The following is a 24,311-nucleotide window of genomic DNA, read 5'->3' on the forward strand; positions in this document are numbered from 1 at the left end:
CAGCCTCATGCTCTTCACTGCAGGGGCCGTAGGCTAACCTGATTAAACAATCATAATAAGCCTTACTGCTAAGCCCCACGTGGTGTGAATACCGCCGTAGTCGAGTATACAGCCCTAGGCTACGATATAACCCAGAGGCGGAGTAGCTTCAGGTATCCTAACTTTAGAATTCTACATTTACCTTTCTGTAAAACGCTGCCAAACTGTTGCTGCCTGAATCCTACTATCGTTAATCGACCGACCGCTTTTTGCCCTAACACCTAGACCTCCACTTTCTATCATCATGTATACTCAAGCCACTCCTACTATCCTTGTCGAGAACGTCGGCGTCTCCCATCGCGAGAACCCCGATACTGAAATTGCTGCTCTGATCAACGCTGCCTGGAGCATCGTGGTAGGGCAGTATACGGGGCAGGAAGACACTCGCTTCATCACTGCCACTACGTCGGGAGAGGCCGACGATCTTGAATCCACCTACCAAATCTGCAACGCACAGCTCGACGGCGCAACAACAATTTTCGACTTCATCCAACAAACACACCAAGCGACGAAGGAGCTGGCCTCCGACCAGGTCCCTTTGGCTCCTTCACGAAATGAAACTGCTACCTCGCCATTCCTACAATCCATCACGACCCTCACCTCCAACAAGACCTACCTCAACTCCTCATCTCCCAGCCATCTTGACGCTACGGGCGCGCTAATTGAGCTCGTGGCTATCCCTCTGCCATTTGACAAGCTCGAATTTGTGGTGCGTTTTGCACCAAACACAATCGACCAGGAACGAGCCGATCGCCTCGCGGCTGCCTTTGCGCACGTTCTTAATTTGATCAACAACCCCGACCGGCGTCACGACCGCTTAGACGCCGTCGATCTAGTCAGTGACTACGACAAGGCAAAGCTTTGGACCTGGAATAGCGTCCAGCTGCCAGAGACGGTCGAATCATGCGTCCATCTCCTCTTCCGTCAGCGCGCGCAGGAGGAGCCGGACATGCTCGCCGTGGACGCCTGGGACGGCCGCTTCACGTATGGCGAGCTGGACGCTATTTCCGATCGCATCGCAGTCTGGCTAGCCCAAGAAGAGGGAATCCGACCGGAATCTATTGTCCCCCTGTGCTTTGAGAAGAGCCGCTGGGCCATTGCGGCCCTTTTGGGTGTAATCAAAGCAGGGGGTGCTATTGTGTTTATTGACCCAGCTAACCCAGTCAGCCGCAGGCAAGATATCATGGAACAAATCGAAGGTAAGTGGGTGCTGAGCTCCAAGAGCCAGGCCGAAACGTGGGAAAAGGAAATGGGCGTGCGAGCTATCGTCGTTGACGAACAATTCGTTGCCTCCCTCCCCGTCGATGATCAGATCCTCGAGTCCGGCGTTACCCCTAACAATCTCCTCTACCTCATCTTTACTTCAGGAAGCACAGGAAAGCCGAAAGGCTGTCTCATCCCGCACAAGGCATTCATCTCGGGTGCCCTCGTACACGCCTCTCTATCCAACCTCTCTCGCGGGAGTCGAGTCTTGCAGCTCGCCTCGTACAGTTTCGATGTGAGTATGCTGGAGATCATGACTTCGCTTATCTCGGGTGCATGTGTATGCACTCCAGACATGGCTAGCATGGCCCAGGGTCTCCAGCCCATCTTCGACAAATTCGACATCACATGGTCCTTTTTGACGCCGTCGCTCGTCAAGCTACTGCGACCCGAGATGGTTCCCAAGCTCAAAACCCTCGCCCTTGGTGGTGAGCCACTCAGCAAAGTCGACATCGAGACATGGGCACCACACGTGCAACTTATCAACGGGTACGGTCCGTCCGAATGTTCCGTTGCCGCTGCGGGTGATCCACATTTAAAACCAAACAGCGATCCATCAAATATTGGCCGCGCCGTTGGTGGACTTTGCTGGATCGTCGATGCCGAGAACCACGACCGGCTCGTTCCACTAGGCGCCGTCGGCGAACTCTTGATCTCCGGTCCCATTCTCGCTCGTGGATACTTGAACGATGCAGAAAAGACCGCCGCCTCTTTCATTGAGGACCCGACCTGGACCGAAGGCTGGTCGCTGACACCATCCAATGCGACCGTGTTGAGTGAAAGTGCTTCCATGCGCTTTTACAAGACCGGTGACTTGGCCCGGTTTAACCTTGACGGCACCATCCAGATCCTGGGTCGCAAAGATACCCAAGTTAAACTTCGTGGTCTACGCGTGGAGTTGGGTGAAATTGAGCACAACATCGCTCGCCACCCCCACATCAAACATGCTGCGGCATTCCTTCCCAAGGCTGGGCGTTGCAAGGAGAAAATCGTCGCCGTTGTATGCTTGAAAGACTTCGCTCAGGACTCCAAAGCTGGCGACTCCAGTGCGCCGATCGACGTGCTATTCGAAGATGAGAGACCAGATGTCAAGGACCAGACCGATGCAGTCCGGAACCACCTGCGCGGCTGTGTGCCGGAATACATGGTTCCCGCCGTATGGATCGTGGTTGAGGCATGGCCGCTGTTGGTGTCCGCCAAGCTCGATCGCAAGCGGGTTTTCAACTGGTTGTTGGATATGGATGAGAGCCTGTACAATCGCCTTCTAGGATTACTCAGTGCTGATTCGTCAGAAAATCGCTCCTTGGATGAGGAGGCCGACTTGGATCTGTCAGAGGTCGAGCGAGCCCTTCGAGACATTTTCGCTGGTGCCCTGAACACTCCCACTCACAGTCTGCCGCTGGACAAGTCTTTCATCGCGCTTGGTGGCGACAGTCTCGCTGCCATGCGTGTGATCTCACAATGCAAGCGTGCTGGCTTGAATGTTACAGTACAGGACATGATGAAGAGCAATGGCATCAAAGACCTGGCTGGCCGTTTGGAGAAGTCCTCTGGTCTGAAACCAAAGTCGAGCAGTTTGGATGCCTCGTTTCCACTTTCCAGGGCTCAGCAATTCTGTCTGGGTGACGGGAGGGCGGCAAACCACCTCACGCAGAGCATTCTCTTGAAATTGGATGCTAGTGTTTCGGCTGCTCGGGTCAAGGCTGCCCTGGAGGCTATTGTTACCCGCCACTCCATGTTGCGGGCGCGCTTTGCTGACATTGTAGAGGACGGCGCCGTTTCCCTCAAGCAAACGATCGCCTCTGAGGTTGAGTGTTCTTACCGCTTCCAACATCACCGCATAGAACGTCCTGAAGATATCACCACCATCGCAGCCTCAGCCGACGCGGTGTCACTCTCTGGACCCATTTTCTCTGCTGGTTTGGTTTCAGGAACAGAAAAGCAACTGTTGGTCTTGAGAGCCCACAGTGCTGTGATCGACACACCCTCCTGGAACATCATCATCCGACAGCTTCAGAACTGCTTGAGTCTCTCAGATGGGCCTATTCCGGACGAGAAAGCCGAGGAGCCAGTCTCTTTTCAGAACTGGGTCAATTTTGAGAGAGAGTCATCGGGCGCCGAGATTGCAGTCGCGCCACGCGCTTTGGCAGCCACGGAAGTTGATATGGACTACCAGGCAGTGGAGATTGACCAGGAAACAGCCACTCTGCTCTTGAGCGACGAAGTACACAGACCACTGCGGACTGACGTTGTCGACTTGATAATGGCAAGTCTGATGCTCTCGTTCAGCCAAATCTTTGGCGACCGCGAGACCCTGCCTACACTTGCTCTGTGGGAGGATGAGCGTGGACTTGCGTTTGAAGATTTCGGCATTGACCTCTCGCAAACCGTTGGTCGATTCGAGACTCTCCGTTCAATGGCTCTCGACACCGCCGATATGAGCACCACCGACGAGCAAGTGCGCATGCTGAAGGGAATCAAGGACGCCCGGAAAACGAGAATGAAGTCAAGCAGTACTGAAAGCCCAGAGATCTCGTTTCGCTACCGCAATCTGTCGAACGTGATTGACGGTCCTCGCAGTCTGGTGCAGATTAAGCCGCGCCCGGTCTTCCTTCCTGCTCCCGGCGCCGCTCCTTTGGTCAGCAACATCTCCATTGTGGCGGAAGTTATCGATGACAATATTCAGCTTGCGTTCTCTTTCAATAAGAAGGTTGTGCAAGAGACCCACGTCAAGGCTTGGATCGCGACCGCGCAGGAAACACTTGCTACCCTCGTTGTCAAGATGATGACCGCCCCAGTCGAATACACTCCATCAGACTTTCCGTTATTGGGCGAGGTCAGCTACAGCACCCTGGATAACCTTATCTACGACAAACTGCCTCAGATCGGCCTCATTCCTGGGCCCGAGACCTCGTTGATCGAAGATATTTATCCATGCTCACCCATGCAACAGGACCTGTTGCTTAGCCAGCACCGGTCTAAGGATGACACATATGATGTCTACCATATCGCGGAACTCAGGTCGCGCGATCCCAAGGAGTCGGTGTCCGTTGAGCGACTTGCGCGGTCGTGGGGCGAGGTTGTGCAGCGACACACATCTCTACGCACCATCTTCGTTGAAAGTGCCGACGTCGAGGCTCAATTCAGCCAAGTTGTGCTATCGCACACCCAGCCCAATATCTCAATCGTGGACTGCTGCCCTACTGATGACTTCGCTTTGGTCCTTGCCAACCAAGACCCTGTCTCAATCAGAGGACCCGAACCTGCCCATCGACTCTCCATTTGCCGCATTGCTGGAGCCAACCACGTTGTGATGAAGCTAGAGATCAACCACGCCATCGTGGATGGCGTATCCGCGGCCGTGATCGTCCGTGACCTACTGCAGGCGTATGATGGTCATGCCGCCAAGTGGGAGCCAGCACTGCCGTTCCGCAACTACATCTCCCACATTCGACAGACACCTCTGGCCTCATCAATCGACTTTTGGGCAGAATACCTGAAGGATCAAAGTGCGACCATGGTTCCTAGGCTGGCCAGTCTAGAAACCGACAATCAAGGTGAGAGGCAGTTGAACGTGGTGTCGGTTCCCCTGAAGGAGGAAGGGGTCTCCAATGAGGCACTCCTCGACTTCTGCCGGAAGGCCTCAGTCACCCCTGCCAACGTGTTCCAAGCCGCCTGGGCCCTGGTACTCCGCGCCTATGCTGAGTCGCCCGAGCAAGTCTGCTTCGGTTACCTCTCGGCGGGACGCGACGCTCCCCTGCAGGGCATCCAAGACGGAGTGGGTGCTTTCCTCACTATGCTGGTGAGCCGTCTGTCTTTTGCAACTGAGAACGCAGGTGCCAATGCTACCACTGTTAATACACTACTGGACGCCGTGCAAGTTGTTGCTGATGACTACGTCAACGCTCTGCCTCACCAGCACGTTGGTCTCTCCAACATCCAGCATGCACTCAAGACAGGAGGAAGTCCACTTTTCAACACTATCGTTACGGTAAACCGCGATGTTGACAGCCCCGCCGATTCTTCACTCATCTTCAAGAACATCGGGGATCACGAACCCGACGAGTATGCTATCGTCCTAGACGTGCAGCTCAACGGTTCCAACATGGCGCGAGCTTCCCTCCGTCACTGGACCGATCATTTGACACCTAAACAAGCAAGCAATATTGCCAGTGCGCTTGGAAGTGCTGTTAAATCTATTATAACCCGACCGGATACCCCTATCAGTGAGGTGAGCCTTGTGGGGGTTGCCCATAAACATGAACTATTGTCCTTCAACACCCACCCGCTGCCACGGGCAAACCGATTGATCTTCACCAAGTTCGAGAAACTCGCTCGCGTGCAGCCTGATGCCCAGGCTGTGTGTGCTTGGGATGGCGAATGGACGTACTCGCAGCTCGATGAGGTATCTAACCGCCTCGCTCACTACCTTCGTGCTTTGGGGGTAGGTCCCGAGGCCGTAGTGCCACACTGTTTCCCCAAGTCGGGCTGGACTATCGTGACGTGCCTTGCAATCCTGAAAGCGGGTGGTGCATTCGTAGGTCTGGATCCGACACACCCAAGAAAGCGACTGGAAGGCTTGGTCCAAGAAGCTGGAGCCACGGTGGTGTGCGTGGCACCGCAGAATAGGCACTTGTTCGAGGCATGCGACAGCTTGAGCATCGTGGCGATCACTCCCGAATTTGTTGCCAAGCTCCCTTCGAAGTCAGGGCCGGCATGTGGTTCCATCCAGCCAAACAATGCAGCTTGCGTCGTTTTCACGTCTGGTACAACAGGCCGCCCCAAGGCTGTAGTGGTGGAACATGCCTCGATGGCGACCTTGTCAGATCTCATGGGTCCGGCAGTTCGCATCGGCCCAGAGGCTCGCGTCTTCCAGTTTGCCAGCTACACCTTCGATACATCGAACCAGGACATCTTCACGACCCTACAACGCGGTGGCTGTATTTGCGTCCCCTCGGATGACGACCGTGTCAACGACATCCCTGGCGCTTTAAACCGCCTCCGCGCTAACCACGCCCATTTGACCAGCACAGTTATCAGTCTCATGCGCCCGGAGCAGGTTCCTCAGCTTCGATGGCTCTTCAGTGCTGGAGAGCCCCTTACCAGGGAGAACGTGGAGATCTGGGCGCCAGCGGTGGAGCTCTACAACAGTTATGGCCCGGCCGAGTCATCTGTTGCCGTCACTTGTACTCCCACCCGCCTGAGCGTTAATGGCAGCCCAGCAAATATTGGTCAGGCCTTTGGTTGCCACGCATGGATTGTCGACCCTAGCGATCACCACAAGCTGATGCCTCTGGGGGCTGTGGGCGAGCTCCTCCTTGAGGGTCCGCTGCTTGCACGTCATTATCTAAACAATCCAGAGCAGACAGCAGCAGCCTTTGTCCAAAAGCCGAAATGGGCAAAGAGTATGACTCCGGACCGTAACCGACGCTTCTACAGAACCGGTGATCTGTGCCGTTTCAACCGGGATGGTAGTCTGACCATCATCGGCCGCCGGGATAGTCAGATCAAGATTCACGGCCAGCGCGTTGAGCTTGACCACATCAAGTACGAAGTCCAGGCACAGCTGGCCCAGCTTGACCACTCGAGTCTAGTGTCTGTCGATGCCGTGATGCTTCCAAGCAGCCAAACTCAGCACCGAACCCTGGTAGCATTCGTTCAGTTCCTCGATGAGTCGTCCTCAAAGCCGCTGGACACCTCGCCAACTCCCATGACCGAGACACTCGCCCGCCTGTTTTCAGACCTCAAGGCAGCCCTCAAAACCAGTCTGCCCCAGTACATGGTCCCCGCCATGTTCATTCCAATCACACAGATCCCGCGAACCGCAAACGGCAAGTTGGCTAGAAATGTCCTGCGCGAGATAATCGCCTCTCTCTCGGAGTCCGATGTTTCCCGTTACATGCTACAGGGTGATACTACGAAGAGGGCACCGACGACACCCCGTGAACAGAAGCTGCAGGCTGCCTGGAGTAAAGTGCTTAACCTGCCTATGGAGAAGGTGGGCGCTTCTGATGACTTCTTCCAACTTGGAGGCGACTCAGTCGTGGCTATGCGGCTTGCAGGTGCTGCACGAGTGGCAGGCATGTCCTTGACTTTCGCGGACATCTTTGCGCATCCCGTCTTGTCCGATATGGCTCAAGTCGTGCGCATGGGCGATGAATCTGGTGAACCGGGAACAGATGAGACGGCATTTGACCTTGTCCCACTGTCATCTACCTTACCACTGCAAACGATTCGCGCCGAAGCAGCAGCACAGTGTGGTGTTAGGCCCGAGGCCATCGTCGATATGTACCCGTCCACCCCACTGCAGGAGGGCCTGATTGCTCTTTCCATGCGACAAACCGGAGCGTACAAGGATCAACGCATCTTGCGCCTCACGGACCCGAATTATGACGTGTCCAGATTCCGCCGTGCGTTTGATGCTGTTGCCTCCGCCGAACCCATTTTCCGCACGCGCTTTGTGAGCGTCAGTGGCGCTGGACTGCTCCAGGCGGTATTGAATGTCCCGGTTAACTGGACCAAGAGCGACAATCTGGCCGGGTATCTCGAGGAGGATTTGAACGCTCCAGTGACCTATGGAAGCGCGCTAATTCGCCTTGCCCTGGTAGAAGAGCAGGACGGAGAACGCTACATCGTGTGGTCAGGACACCATGCGCTGTGCGACGGCTTCAGCATGGACATCACATTCGAACAAATTGCCCATGCAATGGAACACGATGGTTCCGTCGTGCCCAAGCCGGTGTCTTTCAAGGGATTCATCCGCTTCTTGCAGGATCAGGAGCGAGACAGCTCTGCCAGAGAGTACTGGCAGAAGCAGTTCCCTGCTGATGGCGAGGCACCACCCCAATTCCCTCCTCGGCCACAAGGCCACCAGGTTGTCCCTCATCGCGCGTGTCGCTTGCAATTCCAGCTGAATCGTCCGACCGGGACCAAGATCTCGGTGACGAACTATCTGCGCGCCGCATGGGGTCTAGTCGTGGCTCGACGCATGGACAGCTCTGACGTCCTGTTCGGCGTGACCCTTTCTGGCCGAAACGCCCCGGTTGCGGGTATCTCTACCATGAACGGGCCCACGATGACAACCGCCCCGTTCCGCATGACAGTTCCATTGGACGGCGAGACAACGGTCGCACAGTACTTGGACTCCCTTCACCAGCAGGGTATGACAATGATGCCGTTTGAACACACCGGCCTGCAGAATATTCGTCGACTCAATGAGCAAGCTCGTGCGGCTATCGACAACATGGGACATCGTTTCGCGGTGGAGCCGAGCATCGCGGACGTCAGCGAGGCCCTCGACGGAATGGAAATCGTAACCGCCGATCTGCCAGAGGGCTTTTACACGGATGCGTTGGTCATTCGCAACTACGACCACAGTGACGGAGCAATTGTCGTGGAAGCCCGATATGATCATACTTTGATCTCTGATCGAGATATGCAGAGACTGCTCAGACAGTATAACCATGTCGTCCAGCAACTGACCAGTCAACCGGAGACTTGCGTTCGCGATATCCAAGTTCTTAGTCCAGAAGACATGAGCGAGATCACCGCATGGAATGGTGATCTGCCTGAGACAGTACAAGGGTGTATACATCAACTTGTCGCGGAGCGAACCAAGGAGCGTCCAGACGCTGAGGCTGTGTGTGCCTGGGACGGAAGCTTCACCTTCAGAGGACTGGATGCAGTGACGGAACGCCTCGCAGCCCATCTCCAAAGCCTCGGTATCGGCCCAGAAGTGACTGTCGCTCTTTGCTTTGACAAGTCCAAATGGAATGTCGTCTCCATGTTATCCGTCCTCAAGGCTGGCGGTTGCTACACGGCCTTGAGCCCGGCATATCCCGCCGCTCGCATGCAGGATATTCTCCAGGACGTCCAAGCACCCTTGGTACTTTGTTCACCCCACCATGCGGATAAGTTCGCCGGCATGGCACCAAAGGTTCTCCCGATCGATGATGCCAGTTTCGAATATATACCCAAACAAACAACAGCTGACCGCGTCACGTCCACCGTGCAACCATCCAACGCAGCTCTGATCGTTTTCACATCCGGCAGTACCGGTAAGCCCAAGGGCGCAATCATCGAGCATCGAGGGTTGTGCTCCATGCAGCACTATGAAGGACCTCATGTACAAATGGGACCGGATACTCGCACCCTTCAATTTGCCTCACATGTCTTTGACGTGTCCAATTCGGAGGTCTTCACAACCCTGATGCGGGGTGGCTGTGTTTGTGTGCCGTCTGAGACTGAGCGACTTAGCGACCTCGCTGGCGCTGTTAACAAATATAGAGTGAACTGGTCCTTCCATGTTCCAACAACTGCAGAGACACTCGATCCGGAGCAGATGCCAGGCTTGAAGCATCTGGCTTTGGGCGGTGAGGCCATCAGTCAAGGGCTATGTGACCGATGGGCATCCCGTGTGACGCTCCTCAATGTATGTCCTCCTAACTGCTCTCTTTATGTCTTTTTTCTAGACACATTGCTAACCCCTAACAGTCATATGGGCCCTCGGAGTGCAGTATCTGGACTAGTGCCTCGCATCTGCAGCCGGGAACCTCGTCTCCGAACAACATTGGCCGAGGACTGGGATGCCGCACATGGATCACCGAAGCAAATGACCACAATCGTCTGGTGGCGATCGGTTGCGTCGGCGAGCTCTGTGTCGAAGGCCCTATCGTCACTCGAGGCTATAAAGCCAATCCGGAACAGACCGCTGCTGCCTATATCGAGAACCCGAAATTTGCACGGGAGCTGGGCATCCAAACCATGCGCATGTACAAGACAGGTGACCTGGTGAAGTATGATGCAGACGGCACTATCCTCTACGTTGGTCGCAAGGATAGCCAAGTCAAGGTCCGTGGGCAGCGCATTGAGCTGAGTGAGGTGGAACAAAACATTGTGGCCCATGGTATTGATGCGGATGCCGTCGTGGTTGAAAAGATCTTCCTGGATGGCAACAAAGACCGCGTGGCTCTGGCGGCATTCCTAAGGCTCAATACGGCCTCCGAGTTAACTGATGCGTCTGAGTATGTCGAAAGCTTGGACGTCGTCCGTGACCAGCTCGTCGCCCTGAAGAACCACCTTTTGGAGACAATCCCTCCCCACATGGTTCCTTCTTTCTTTATTCCCATGCGATCCATGCCCGTGACACAGACAGGGAAGAAGAACCGCAAGGCGCTCCGAACACTTGCGGCGTCTTTCTCGTCCGAGCAACGACAAAAATATGCTCTGGACGATGAAGCCGATTCCTGCAAATCTAACGGAGGTCGTGCATGCACCAGCGAGGCGGAGAAGCGACTCCGGGGATTGTGGTCGGAACTTCTCGGGATCTTCCCAGAGGAGTCAATCTCGGCCAACGACAACTTCTTCCATAGGGGAGGCGATTCAATTCAAGCCATGCGACTGGCAGCCGCCGCTCGTCGCGCTGGCAAGGCGCTGGCAGTGAGCGACTTGTTCCGCATGCCGCGCCTGTATCAAATGGCCGAGCTCTGGGAAAGTAGTGTGCAAAGCCAAGATGCAAACATTGCGCCTTTCTCTCTGCTTCAACCAGAGATCGTTGATGACGCTATTCAGGAGGCCGTTCGCCAATGCAACGTTGATTCGAGCGATATCGAAGACATTTATCTCTGTTCAGCGCTGCAAGAAGGTCTCATGGCAGTCTCCACGCGGAAGCAGGGCTCCTACATCTCAACAAGAATCTTCGACTTGCCAGCCGATCTCGACATCGACCGCTTCAAAGCAGCATGGCAAAAGGCAGCTGATGTTTTCCCGATCCTGCGGACACGCATTGTTCTTGGTCGCGCGTCCGAGTCTCTCCAGGTGGTGGTCAAGGAGAAGTTGACCTGGCAGACAATCACCGATGAGACATCCTTTAGCCTTCCTATGATTGAGTACGGAGGCCGGCTTTGCTCCTTTGCGATCGATATTGAGGCACGGAAATTTGTCTTGGCCCTCCATCACGCTCTTTATGATGGCTGGAGTGCCACGGTGCTGCTTGGAGCTGTGGAGAAGTTCTACGCGGGTGAGCAATACCAGGTGGGACCAGGATATAATGTCTTCATTCGTCATCTCTCTCAGGTTGATCAGTCCGAGTCGGACAGCTTCTGGAAAGATCAACTCACTGGTACACCCGCTCATTTCCCCAAATTGCCCTCTAAGACATACGAGGCGAAGAACAGTGCCAACGTGTCTCACACCATTCGTCTACCGGCACCCGAGCAGCAACCGACTGGAATTCTCAAGTCAACGCTGCTGCGAGCGGCATGGGCCATTGTGAGCTCCAGACATGCCGGGTCGAATGATATCACCTTTGGTGCGGCACAATCAGGTCGCGACTGCGCTGTCCCTGGCATCGTTGAAGTTGTCGGGCCGACCGTGACTACAGTACCAGTTCGTATCCAGCTCAACGACGACGAGGCCATCGTCAACTTCCTCCAGCGCGTCCAAGAACAATCTGTCAGTATGATCCCGCACCAACATGCTGGTGTGCAGACGCTTCGGCAGTTAGGAAAGGAGGTCCAAGCCGCTCTCGATTTTACCACCTTGTTCGAGTTCGGAGAGGATTCCACCCAGAAAGGCTTCATCACAGAGATAGAGATGCCTGAGCTGCTGGACGGATTCTGGTCATATCCTATTGTCTTCGAGTGTCATCTGGCGGAGAACGGGGAGACTGTCAACGTTTTGGCACGACATGATCCGACCGTTATCCCCACACACCAGATGGAATGGATATGCAAGCAGTTCGAACACGTTGTTGACCAGCTCTATCGCATGGCGTCCGACGAGGTGCAAGCTAACAAACTTCGTGACCTCGACATCTTCGGCCCAAGTGACTTTACCCAGATCGAGGCCTGGAACGCTAGATGGCCTGCGGGTTCCATCGATGGTAAGGCAGTTCACGAAGCCATTGCGGAGCAAAGTCGACTTCGTCCTCACAACCTCGCCCTCTCAGGCTGGGATGGTGAGATGACTTACATCCAGTTAGAGCACTACGCAACCAAGCTAGCCAAAACACTTGTTCTGAAGGGCGTTGGACTCGAAGTCATGGTGCCTCTATGCTTTGACAAGTCAAAATGGGCGATCGTGTCCACCATAGCTATCATCAAGGCTGGAGGTGTCGTTGTGCATCTCGGACCTACTCACCCAGCCAACCGCAGAAAGGAAATCTTGAAGACAATCGGAGCCGAGTTTGTATTGGTCTCGCCACAGCACAGTGGCATTTTTGATGGTGCCGCTGTTACAACTATCCCAATCAACCAAGAGTACTTGGATCGCCTGCCCGACGTTGACTACGTTGAACTGCCCAAGGTCAAGCCCTCGAACGCCGTCTATGTTTGCTTCACCTCGGGAAGCACAGGTCGGCCCAAGGGAATTGTGGTCGAGCACGGCAACCTGCGCATGAGCGCACAAGCACACGGTGCACAATTCAAGGTCAACCCTGGCACCAGGGTGTTCCAGTTCTCGGCTTACACTTTCGATATCGGTCTCGGTGACATTTTCATCTCACTCCAACGCGGAGCCACCATCTGCACGCCATCTGACTGGGAGAGATTGAACGAGCTTCCCGGCGCCATCACCAAATATAAGGCGAACTTCATGTCAGTCACCCCATCTGTGGCCAAGCTCCTCCGCCCAGAAGCTGTTCCGACACTGCGAACCCTCGTCCTCGGTGGTGAGGCACCCACTCAAGACAACGTCCAAACCTGGTCGGATAAACTGAACCTGATCATTATTTGGGGCCCAGCCGAGACCACCATCTATGCATCTGCGACGCCCCCGACAACCCGGGAAACAAGTGCACAAGGCCTCGGAAACCCAATGGGTAGTGTGATGTGGCTCTGCGATCCAGACAATCACGACAGACTAGTACCCCTTGGTTGCGTCGGAGAAATTGTTGTCGAAGGTCCCCTCGTCTCGCGAGGCTATCTCAAGGACGACGCAAAGACGGCAGCCGCATACATCGAGGATCCAGCCTGGGGGAAGAGGATGGACAAGAGTGCTTCGCCTCGCAGGATGTACAAAACTGGAGACTTGGCACGCTACGACGCCAACGGCTACATGTTATTCTCCGGTCGGAAGGATAATCAAGTGAAGCTCCACGGTCAAAGAATGGAGCTGGACGAAGTGGAGCATGGCATGTTGAGACACGAAAGAGTGCGCCAGGCGGTTGCACGCATTCCTCGCCACGGGCCGCTCAAGGACAAGCTGGTGGCCATGTTGAGTCTCCATGATGTCTCGTCGACCAGCTCGCCCGTTGCCAACAAGATAATCGTGCTGGATGAAGCCTCTCATGGTATTAAAATTGGAGAGGAACTTGCTTCCGTGCGTGGGTTGCTGCAACAAAACGTGCCAAGCTACATGGTGCCAACGATCTGGATTGGTGTCGAGGCCGTTCCATTGAGCGCCAATTCTAAGGTGGATCGGAAGTCCGTGGATGCTTGGATGGAAGAGATGGATCAAGAAACATATGCCTCCTTGCTACGTGAGGGAGGTAGTGACAAGAAGGAAGAAGAAATTCGTCGCCCATCCACCCCAGTGGAGCAGATCCTGTGCAACCTCATCAGCAAGATCCTCGGCTTGAACGCGGAGACACTCAACCTCAACTCCTCATTTCTGGCCCTTGGTGGCGACTCCGTCGCTGCCATGCAGCTGCGTAGCAAGTCTCGCGCCGACGGGGTCACAGTCTCCATGCTGGACATTATCAGGTGCAAGAGCCTGGTGGAGCTTGCAGCAAAAGCGGAATATACTGAGCCAGCCGTGAAGAAGGTCCAGGACGGATCTTTCGAACTCTCGCCAATCCAGCAAATGTACTTTGATTTGGTAGGATCTGCCGCGGATGCAAACATTGGTCATTTCGACCAAAGCATTCTTCTGGAAGTCAACAACTCCGTGCCTCCTCAAGCATTGCGACAGGCGCTGGTGCAGGTCGTTCGCCGGCACTCGATGCTCCGCGCCCGGTATTCACGGAATGATGCCGGCCAATGGTACCAGTACCTTGCTGAAGACTCGGCAAACTCATTCCATTTCAGTGTCGAAGACGTGGAAGATGGTTATCAAGTTTCCAACATACTTAGAAACATGGGCGGTGTGTTTGACATCGAAACGGGCCCAGTCTTCGCTGCCCGCGTGTACAATGTCCGTGCAGAGCGCAAGCAGTTGATGTTCGTTCATGCTCACCATTTGGTGGTGGATGTGGTTTCATGGCACGTTCTCCTGGGCGACCTGGAGCTGGCCATTGCCACTGGCAGCTTGGCTGGCCCAGCTCCGCTCTCTTTCCAGAGTTGGTTACGTTCTCAGAAGGAGATGGCACAGTCTCTCGAGCCGAGAAATTTGCTACCATTCGCTAACACAAGCATGCCTGCGGCCAACTTTAACTACTGGGGAATGGGAGGCAACAAGTCCAACAGATACTGTGACGCCGTCGTGACTGATTTCTGGCTCGATGAGACACTAACAAACCAGTTAATGAGTGTCAGCAAGGGGGCTTCGAACGCTGCCCCTGTAGATATCGTTCTGGCCTCTCTTCTCCACTCCTTTGCGGCTGTCTTCCCCGACCGCGCCGCACCACCAGTCTTCTCCGAGGGCCACGGTCGCGAGTCATGGAACAACCAGGTCGATCCTTCCGGCACAGTGGGCTGGTTCACGACTATGAGCCCACTGCATGTATCTGATCTCGAGTCGGACATCATCGCAACCGTGCAAACAGTCAAGGACTTGCGCCGCAGCCTACCCGCCAACGGCATGTCCTATTTCAGCTCCAGATACCTGTCTGAAAAGGGACGCAAGGCCTTCGGGTCGCATTTCGACATGGAAATCATGTTTAACTACCTTGGCCGCTCCTCTGAAGTTGGGTCGGAGAACGCCCTTCTCTCGCATGCCGAGCTTCCAGACGGCGCGACTTTCGACCAGTTGGTCCAAGATGAAAAGCTTCCTCGCTGGTCTCTTTTCGACATCGTGGCTCTTGTTGTGGGTGGTAAGACTCACGTCACCATGGCCTATAACAAGCACATGCAACACCAGGATAGGATTGTTGAGTGGGCAGCCAAGACAAAATCAACGCTTAGCCTTGCCATTGAGGTTCTCAGTGGTGTGAAAAGCCTACCCCCCACTCCCACTCCCACTCGCACCGCCCCTACCCCTACCCCTACCCCTACCTCCACCCCCAAACCCTCAATCGTGCAGCACCAGCCCCAGGATCAATGCATCACCCTCGACAACATTGAAGGAATTTACCCCTGTGCCCCAGTACAGCGACACATGCTCGCAGAGCGCGAAAAGTACCCCAACCGCCGCCTATACGAGATGGACTTCACCTACCACGCCCATACAATCAACGGTGTCGTCGGCGTGGACAGAGTCCGCGACGCATGGCACCAGGTTGTGCAACGTCATCCCGCACTTCGCACGGTATTCCTGCCCAGCATGTCTTCGCCGGGCTCATACGACCAAATTGTGATCCGAAACTGGTACCCTGAGGTCCCCGTGATCGAGTGCGCCAGCGAAGATGAGATGACGGCTCGAATGGACGCCTACCGATCAGTCAACTACAGCCTCTCGAACAGAAAGCCACACCATCAGCTCACCTTGTTCCGTACAACCACAAAGGACGGGGTGAAGAAGGTCGCCTTCAAAACCGAAACAGACCACACCCTGACCGACGGCGTTTCTGTCGCTCTGATCCTCCGTGACCTGATGCAGGCATACGAGGGCAAGCTTCCCACCACCACAGCCCCGTCTTTCGGCAACTACTCGGTCTGGCTGCGCAGCATGAGCCAGGGCGAAACACTAGTCAAGGACATGGAATACTGGCTAGAGTTCTCACAGAGCGCGGGAGCATCGCTTATCCCTCATACCGATGCCTCATGCCTTGTGCCCTCGCAGCCCCGGGTCCATAAGACAAAGACCATCAACCTCGATTCGGAGACCACCAGCCGACTACCCGCCTTCTGCGTGCAGCACGGTGTCACGATGGCAGCCTTTCTTCAGACCGCCTGGGGAATGGTGCTACAGCACCTCACCGGGTCGGATAAGACCCTGTTCTCCTTCATGACAGCCAACAGAGACGCACCGTTCACCGGCGCAGCAGAGACAGTTGGTCCGCTCATTCAAATGCTTTTGTGTCGGATCGATCTCAGCAACAGAGCCATTGGTGATGTGCTTAGGCAGGCACGAGATGGTTTCCTCGAGTCGCTGGAGCATCAGTACGGCCTGGCACAGATGGAAGACGTGTGGCAGACCCCAGCATGGAACTCTCTTATGAGTTTACAGTATATGGACTCGCGGGTGGGTCAGAAGGCCACCGAGCGGACTGAACTCGAGGTTGAGCTTCGTTCGGCAGAGGATCCCACTGCTTGGGACGTGTCGATTGGCTTGCAGATCCACAGTCGTGGAGATGGCGTCACAGAGGTTGATGCGGAGCTGGGATACTGGTCTGATGTTCTCACGGATGAGCGGGCGGGATACGTGAAAGAGTTGTTTGAAGATTCTGTGAAGAAGATGATTGAAGGATATTGATCGATTTGGGTTTTTAAATTGTTCACTCGCTGATGTTAACAGGCGGGACCTGTTATTTCCTTTTGTGTGAGATTTTGAAGTTGCACAAGGCTGGGCCTTGATAAGCAGCATCTGTCAGACTGACTACTGTGTCACATTTCCTTATGTCTATATTTATCTGTCCCCTCATTTTTGTCTACTACGTTGTTTATTCTGTCATTTATCAAAGCTGAGTTCCCTTTATAGGAAACTTATTCTCGTTAGAATACTCCTTCCCTGCCTTCGAGAGAAAAGGTCTATCCTGCAATCGTACATTTAACTGCCTGCGGATTGTCTTGGTTTTGCTCACGGTCGAAATATATGCCACGACCAGTAAGAGTGGCGAGACTCTAGATAAACATCACTCATTCATTGAATATTTCCATGCCTACTTAAACATAAAACTACCTATCCCAAGCACATACGACCATAGGGTGTGGAAAACAGGGCTTCCCGTCCGCTCAGCCGTACTTAAGCCACACGCCGGGAGGTTAGTAGTTGGGTGGGTGACCACCAGCGAATCCCTTCTGTTGTATGTCGGTGTTCACCCGTTTTTTGTGATTCGTTGGGCTTAGTGCCCGTGCCGCTTTCCCTTCACCCTGTTCACCCTCCTTCACCTGAACACTCAGCCTTCCCGCCTGAACCCCAATTTAACCTGAACATTCACCCTCGCCGTTTGAACCCCAATAAACCGTACCCAAATACCCCGCTTTGATTTGTGAAGCTGACGTGGCTTTTTCTCCTATCATATCACGTAAGTTAACGGGAAGGACTAACTACGCCTTGGATGTATGAGTTGCGGGATGAAATTAGCCAGAAACCGCTTACTGTTTCTTTATTCATGATCTTAACTTTTTCGGAAAAACTAATAAATATACTTTAGTATTGAATGTCAAAGCTGGCTGAAGAAGCTCTCCAATATCTCTCCATCAGTTCTACGAGTGACTCATGGGCCAAATCACATGACTTCATGTGCCAGAACTTTATGTTCACCAGGCTTATCCGCGTCCCTGACACACTAGCCTATATCTTGAGTTCAGTAACTACTGTTAGTACATGACCCTGTACCTTATAATAGCTCTTTAATTTTATTATTATTTGAAAAATTTTTATTTCTTTCCAGATATTATCCAAAGAACAAGTATCCGTCGCTTTATTCTAAGATTAGATAAGAGTAATATTGTTGACTGTGTTTCTGATACAAGTGATATTCTCTGTAATTAACTATAAATTATTTAATTTGCCCTGGATCTCCTGTGCTGACAGTTACTCCCGAATTTTCTTAGCTAGTGTAATCACGCTATTCAGAAAGGCTTCCAAGAATTGGGCTGGTAGTTCGGCATGTTTGGTGTCGTCAAGCTCCAGCAGTGCTGGGGCCTCGGCTATGATTTGGTTAGAATGCTCGAGGTGGGTCACGGCAGGACACCCGATACTGCAATGTCTACTACATTAGCGATTATTCAATCCAAAGTAACAATGAGGAGGAAAGGCGACAGAAACACCAAATTGGGACTGGGATTTCAAAGTGCACGGATTTTACCGAGAGAAGTACAGTCACTTCGGGGCGTTAGAGCACCTACTCCTTTGGTTTAACAATTTAGGCCTGGCGCATACTTCACAAAGCCATGATGCATATATTCTTTTTCTATAGTACATACTTCAATGCATAACATATATTCAAAACGAAAAGATACTCCACAGCCTGAGTATTAGTATGACTTTGCTCTTCCAAGACTATATCAATGACTTACTAGCCTAAGGAAAGTTCGCTGAGGAAAGCCTGCGAACATTTCTCTTCTATTAATTTTGCCTATTGAGTGTTGATGGTATACGACTGCCTAATGAATACGTCATAAATAATAATTGGAATCGGCTATAGGTGCGGAGGGCGCTCTGCAGAGAGATGGATTTGGCCGGACGAGAATATCAGTGATCCGTGCCGTGGCTAGGTCTGTCCAACCGCTTTATCAGGGGCGTACAGTTTGCATCAACAGCCACTCGTAAGAGCTCATTGCGCCATTCTCCCTGGTCCGATTTGTCTGGCATATACTTAACAAGGTCAAATACAGGTTCCCAATCTTGGCACCTTGGAGGGCGGTCACCCCATCTTCGTATGACGAGCCGAAAAAAATCAGGGTTCTGTAGCTGTTGGCCCAACCTATTGTCGAAAAACAGTATTCTGAGTCTTGCTATCTCTCCCCACCGGAGAATTTGGTCAGCAGCCCGCATAGCTGGGTCCTGCAGAAATTTGCCGTTGCCATAATCCGAGTTCTCAAGTACAACACGTAGCATGGTCTCTGAACCGTATAGGGATGTGATGCTGAGAGGGTCGTATAGGCTGCTTTCAAACTCGAACCTAGGCAAAATCACACAATCTGGGCGACAATTCTGTTGGATCCAGTTACGGAGTCGAAGGGAGCCTGCTTGGCATACATCTTCTATGCTAGCTAAGGTCGGGAGGCCTTCGTCGGAGGTGGCTCCGAAATGCTCCAGCCAGTGGCATGAAGCATATACAAAGAACTCACCAAAACCACGCTCGGTTGGATCATAGCGAATCATACTCTCTTCCCAAGTTTCCCAGCTGCAGTAGGGATTGTAGTCAGCTGGCTCTTCGTTATCCTCAAAAAGATTATCATCTTGGGGCAATTCTGCGATTGCCATTTGCTCCTGGGAAAAAAGATCTCTATTGCCAATATCGTCCAAGAGGAGATACCTGAGACATATATCCAGCATGAATGCGTTCAGAGTTGTAAGGCGCCGGGTTGAGATCAGTTGATCGGGTTCTGTCAGGGATATGCCTTGTGCAGAAGATGGGTTGGAGGACCATTTCTCCAATATAAACTCCTTCACTGACTGGTGTACAAGTCGGACTTGGCGTCTCTTCACGTCGCTCATATCGACGCGAGCAATGAATGGATGGATCAGACTTATGATTCTTTCGTGATCTACCAGACTTGCAAGAGCATCTACTGTAGTAACATGAGCTAGGCCCAGTGTTGCAGCCCATGCTAATTCCAGCAAGCTAAGAGGTCTATAAGCGACGGCGAGAAGCTTTAATGCCGTACTTGCAAGCTCTTGATTCTCAGGTTCGTCGGAAGTGCAACGGAAAAGTAACGTTTCATAGAGATCTGAAAGCCGCCTTGGTAATGGCATATTCTCCAAGAACCGTTGCATAGGGTCGATTGCTCTGATTCTGCGAACTTTGATAAGTTCCACTATCATCTTCGTCCATATGGCGCTCCCTCGCGCTGAATGAGACAATCTTTCTTGGACGAGTGCCTTGACATCCATCGATAGATATGAGAGCTGGTCTTGGACCAGTTTTTCAACCACAACCGTATCTCTCTCGGCATTTGCATCCAGCTCCATAACAGCTGTTTCACCCAGCTGCTCCAATATCTCCTGTTCAGGACGACTGGAAAGCAAAATTCTCAGAGATGGGACCTTTCCCGATAACAGTTCTAGTAAATGCAGAAAGCTGCCTCGAGACGTCCGATCACACTCATCCAGGCCATCAATCACGAAGAAAACAGGGCGATCAGTCAATTCGAGCAGTCTTTCCATATATTCCCCCAATATCTTGAGACTTGTTGCTGGGTCGAATGTCCCAGATGCCTGAGCCTCTTTATACCACTCGAAAAAAGGCCTTTTCAAGCCTGGAAGCTGCTCCAGAAGCGATAGGATCAGTGCCGAGGCTATGTGGGTAGCCCTCCCTGTATTGTCATCCCGGCAGTAGTAATAGCATATCTTAGGCTCGGGCAGACGGCGTCTAATTCTCTCTCTCATCATGTCTATGAGATATGACATAGCAACAGTCTTTCCACATCCCATATCGCCAAGAATAACCAGTCGCTGAGTGTCAGATGCCGCATACCAATTGATGAAGTTAGGATTTTCAAGCAATTGTTCGCAAGCTGCATCAGCTCGGAGGTCTTGAAGGTAAGCATGGTACTGGCTTTGATGGCTCATCTGGCCGCTCCCTAACCACTTAGAGACTTCGGTCTGATAAGCGCCTACTCGACAAGTCTAATTGCATAACTTACTCTCGTGGTCGTAAAGCATTGCTTTGATGTCCTCCACAATCTCCCATGTTGCTTTCTGTATGAGGTTCCGGAGGGTATCGGAGTACTTCAGAAATTCTTGGACAATATTCGGAAGGCGATCGGTCTCTAGGACCATTTTGATTATCAACTTTGTCCCTTTCCGGCTCAGCATTTCATAAGCGACTTTATAGAACTCAAGCAGCTTCTGGTACACCATGACGAGCGCCTGATCGGATTAGATAGATTTCATGTAAAGTAACAACAGTAATACCTTGTGGATGTCTTTTCTATCAGCTTTCTGGCCGAGCGTGTCACAGTCATCGATGTAGGAGAGTTTCTCCAGCATATCCGCAATCTGCCTTGCAAAGTCCAAATCAGCAGTCGCAAAACTTATGGCAATCTGTGTCTGTGTCAGCACGGAAAATCATATCCACTGGGGCGGGTATGTATATGTAACAATTTACCGCAGTCACACTTTTGATCAAACCAACGACTGTTGTTGCCGTTGGTTCAATGTTTGCTAGAGGGGTCGCCAAATCCAGTAATAGCTTAAATCTCTCGAGGGGTACCTGTAAGGACCGCAACCATTTCACCCCTCTGTCGAAAGCGGATTCATGAGCCACTTCCCGCTCTAATTGTTCCAGCTCTGTAAATAGCTGCGTGACACTTCTCCCTTCCAAGATAACAATATCTATTTCGTCTCGAAGGTTTGCCACTGCCTCACTGTAAGCCGCACTCCAAAGGTCTGAAGAACCAATGACGCTGTCAAGTTTGTCGTCTGGGTTCGATTGATTCTTCGTCAGGTTTTGCTCAGTAATATCCCCTTGCGGAGATCTCGGCCTTATGTGACCCGGTCCATCCTCCCTTGTGTGCTTCAAGGTTTCCGAGGTATTACTAGTCGAAATAAGAAGCGATTGATCGGCGTTGCTGGTCTCAAGTAGAGCGAGTTGTGGTAGACTGCTTACCTGGTTAGCCCAATCTGACTGATAGGATGTAATACTTACCTGGTTGAAACTTCCAAGTCCCCTTGAGCATCCTGTAATGAGCGAGGGTAGATCTTGTCCGTAGGATTGCGAAACGGGCTTCGAGATTTGTTCCGAAGTCTATCTAACCGCTGACGTAATTTACGTCGAAATTGGTCTTTGTCAGTCGATGGATGCGCCATTGTCCGATGATTAGCATGCGAAAAAGTGTGAGAATCTGGGCAACACAATCATTCCTTTATCAAAGTAACTGGGCTCCCAGTAACTAGAATTGATTCGGCTCGGTTTGAGACTGACTTTACCCCTCACCACGGGCGGGACTTCCCTGGCTGGGCCCACGGTCGGGCTGTGGACCAATGCCCATGGTCTTCCGTCTACAGTCTTCAAGTTTAAGTAATACCTTATACAGGGAATCCTCCAGTTCAAGTAATTCAAACCACCGGTCTGAATTGTTTATACTCACAAACTGCTTAATATCCCGAGATTTCTAAGAATCAAGTCTCTTCCTTTATATGATTAAATCCAATTCCGAAAACATCGGTTCACATGGTCGAATGAATACTAATAAAGTAACCAAATGAAACGCTTTGAATATTACTGTAGTGTCGTAACGGCCCAGTAATGGTAAAATATACTAGAACCGTGTTTTCGGTTAACTGGCCAATTATAAGACATTTGTCCTAGTATAGGGAATCCTCTACTATAAGCCACTCTGGGGGCGGTCAGAATTATTTACTTATATCCGCGGTTTACGGTACCTAAAAGCCGAGGGTAATACGGTAACACTGGATAAGTCGTCTTGCCTAACGGGGCTTGGGTCTCAACACCGGACCCGCACTTTCGCGAGCACGCAGTAGCCCCGCCCCTCTTACATAACAATTCTTATCTCTTCCCACTACTTGGACGCGGAAATGCCAGGACATGGTTAACACCCCCCCTCCCTCCGTCACCTACTTTCTAGATCCTACACGACCAGTACGTTTGGGAATACCACGTATCACGCAGACGCTAACGGGGCTTCTGGCTAGGTCATCCTTGGGCCGTAATCGGTCGCTCCCAGCTTCGCTACCCCTCGTGGACGCGTTGCGATAGGAGCACCCAGAGGTACAACCGCAAGATTGTTTGGATCTCCAAACCGACTGCCGTTGAGAGACAATATATTACCCAACATCTCCAGGAAAAGAAAGGGACATTACGTCCGAGTGTAGGCCTGGAAGTAACTGGACACAAGCGCCAAATTGCTTGCTCGGCATAGTACGTCACCGGCGAAGGCATTGAATCTCTCCCACAATGTCGGGTGCGAGATCGGAAAGTGTTCACTCTCGGCCAACAAACTCAGCTTACGATGGCTTTTTCAGCCTCCCTGTCGAACTTCGTCATACTATTTACAGGGAAGTGCTTGCTGTGCAACATCCACTCTTCCTTTTCCAGGATCCAGGTTGTCCGATAGAGACATTTACGCCAGAGAGACCTCACCAATGGCTGGCATTACTATATACCAATCGAAAAGTCTCTATGGAGGCGAGGGCCGTTCTGTATGGTGCAAATGAGTTTGTCCTCGAGGATGTCTCCAAATGCCAAGGCAGCCTCCTAGATTCTTTCCTCACTTGTATCGGGCCTGTGAATGCAGGTTTTCTGTCGCGCCTACGCGTGAACTTTCCAGTCATCGAGAGCATAGACGATATATCAGGTGACATTCGACTCAGAGAAGATGGCCTGCAGAGCTTGCGACTCCTCCAAGACAAGTGTACCAACCTGAAAATACTGGAAACCCTCGTTTACGGCCAGGTTTCTCGTCTGATCACCGAGAAAGAGATCAGTAACCACTCCTTCCGGAGTGTACTTCTGAGCATTAATACACAATTCAGAGCTATCGCTTCTCTGAACAAAATCATTGTCAAGTTCTGCAGTGGGTCTCCAGCCTCTTCAACCACAGAATTTATGAAGCAACTAGGCTGGATTGTGTTACTCGGTAATAGATAGGCTTGCCGTAGTGCAGTCACCGCGGGACAGCGGATATCTCCGCTCGGAAACAGAAAGTGAGAGGTCGAATCTGGAAACGGCGCAAACAATCATATGCTCGGCAACTGACCTTCCATACAGACGCTGTTGGTCCGACTTGCATTCAGCTGGCGCTGAATTAGCTGTGGTATTTGGGATCATGCACACTAAGGCTTTTGAATAAAAGACTCATTGATTATTCTCTTAAATTTACGCGCTTTATATACATATCCTCTTTCTTTCTACATAGCGATCTAGAGAGGAGCAAAGCCAGGAAGATATCGGAACACAAGATAATAAGTATAAGGGATCGGTAGCTACCTCTACAGCATCATGTACGGCCCACAAGTTCAAGATCAGCGTACCTGGAAATATAGTGGCTAGGGATTCTAAAGCGCCACGTTGGTGTGCGCTCACCCTTCATAGACCCGTTTAGAGTACAACAAGCAGATAA

General features: G+C 52.3%; 3 protein-coding genes across 3 annotated transcripts; 2 read left to right on the forward strand and 1 right to left on the reverse strand.

Moving 5' to 3' along the window:
- Window positions 1-283: 283 nt before the first annotated feature.
- Window positions 284-16,812, forward strand: BO85DRAFT_491927 (peptide synthetase; the record flags this gene model as incomplete). Its single annotated transcript, XM_025663746.1, has 2 exons — window positions 284-9,733; window positions 9,796-16,812. 2 exons carry the CDS (start codon window positions 284-286, stop codon window positions 16,810-16,812), a joined length of 16,467 nt encoding a protein of 5,488 aa, XP_025511725.1.
- Window positions 16,813-18,531: 1,719 nt separating this feature from the next.
- Window positions 18,532-21,455, reverse strand: BO85DRAFT_452962 (NACHT domain protein). Its single transcript, XM_025660956.1, has 3 exons — window positions 21,145-21,455; window positions 20,874-21,099; window positions 18,532-20,825 (listed from the first exon to the last, which is right to left on the reverse strand). The coding sequence occupies exons 1-3, from the start codon at window positions 21,217-21,219 to the stop codon at window positions 18,757-18,759; spliced, it is 2,370 nt and encodes a 789-aa protein (XP_025511726.1). The 5' UTR covers window positions 21,220-21,455; the 3' UTR covers window positions 18,532-18,756.
- Window positions 21,456-22,762: 1,307 nt separating this feature from the next.
- Window positions 22,763-24,198, forward strand: BO85DRAFT_480976 (uncharacterized protein). Its single transcript, XM_025663039.1, has 2 exons — window positions 22,763-22,831; window positions 22,885-24,198. Exon 2 carries the CDS (start codon window positions 23,147-23,149, stop codon window positions 23,837-23,839), a length of 693 nt encoding a protein of 230 aa, XP_025511727.1. The 5' UTR covers window positions 22,763-22,831; window positions 22,885-23,146; the 3' UTR covers window positions 23,840-24,198.
- Window positions 24,199-24,311: the final 113 nt, after the last annotated feature.

Source organism: Aspergillus piperis, assembly GCF_003184755.1.
Source record: "Aspergillus piperis CBS 112811 unplaced genomic scaffold BO85scaffold_22, whole genome shotgun sequence".
Taxonomy (NCBI): Eukaryota; Fungi; Ascomycota; class Eurotiomycetes; order Eurotiales; family Aspergillaceae; genus Aspergillus; species Aspergillus piperis.

Coding starts and splice junctions, on each gene's coding strand:
- BO85DRAFT_452962 (XM_025660956.1), bottom strand. CDS start 21,219: ATGCTGGAGAAACTCTCCTACATCGATGACTGTGACACGCTCGGCCAG. Junction 21,100..21,144: donor ATAGAAAAGACATCCACAAG/GTATTACTGTTG, acceptor TAATCCGATCAG/GCGCTCGTCATGGTGTACCA. Junction 20,826..20,873: donor AATGCTTTACGACCACGAGA/GTAAGTTATGCA, acceptor ATCAGACCGAAG/TCTCTAAGTGGTTAGGGAGC.
- BO85DRAFT_480976 (XM_025663039.1), top strand. CDS start 23,147: ATGTCGGGTGCGAGATCGGAAAGTGTTCACTCTCGGCCAACAAACTCA.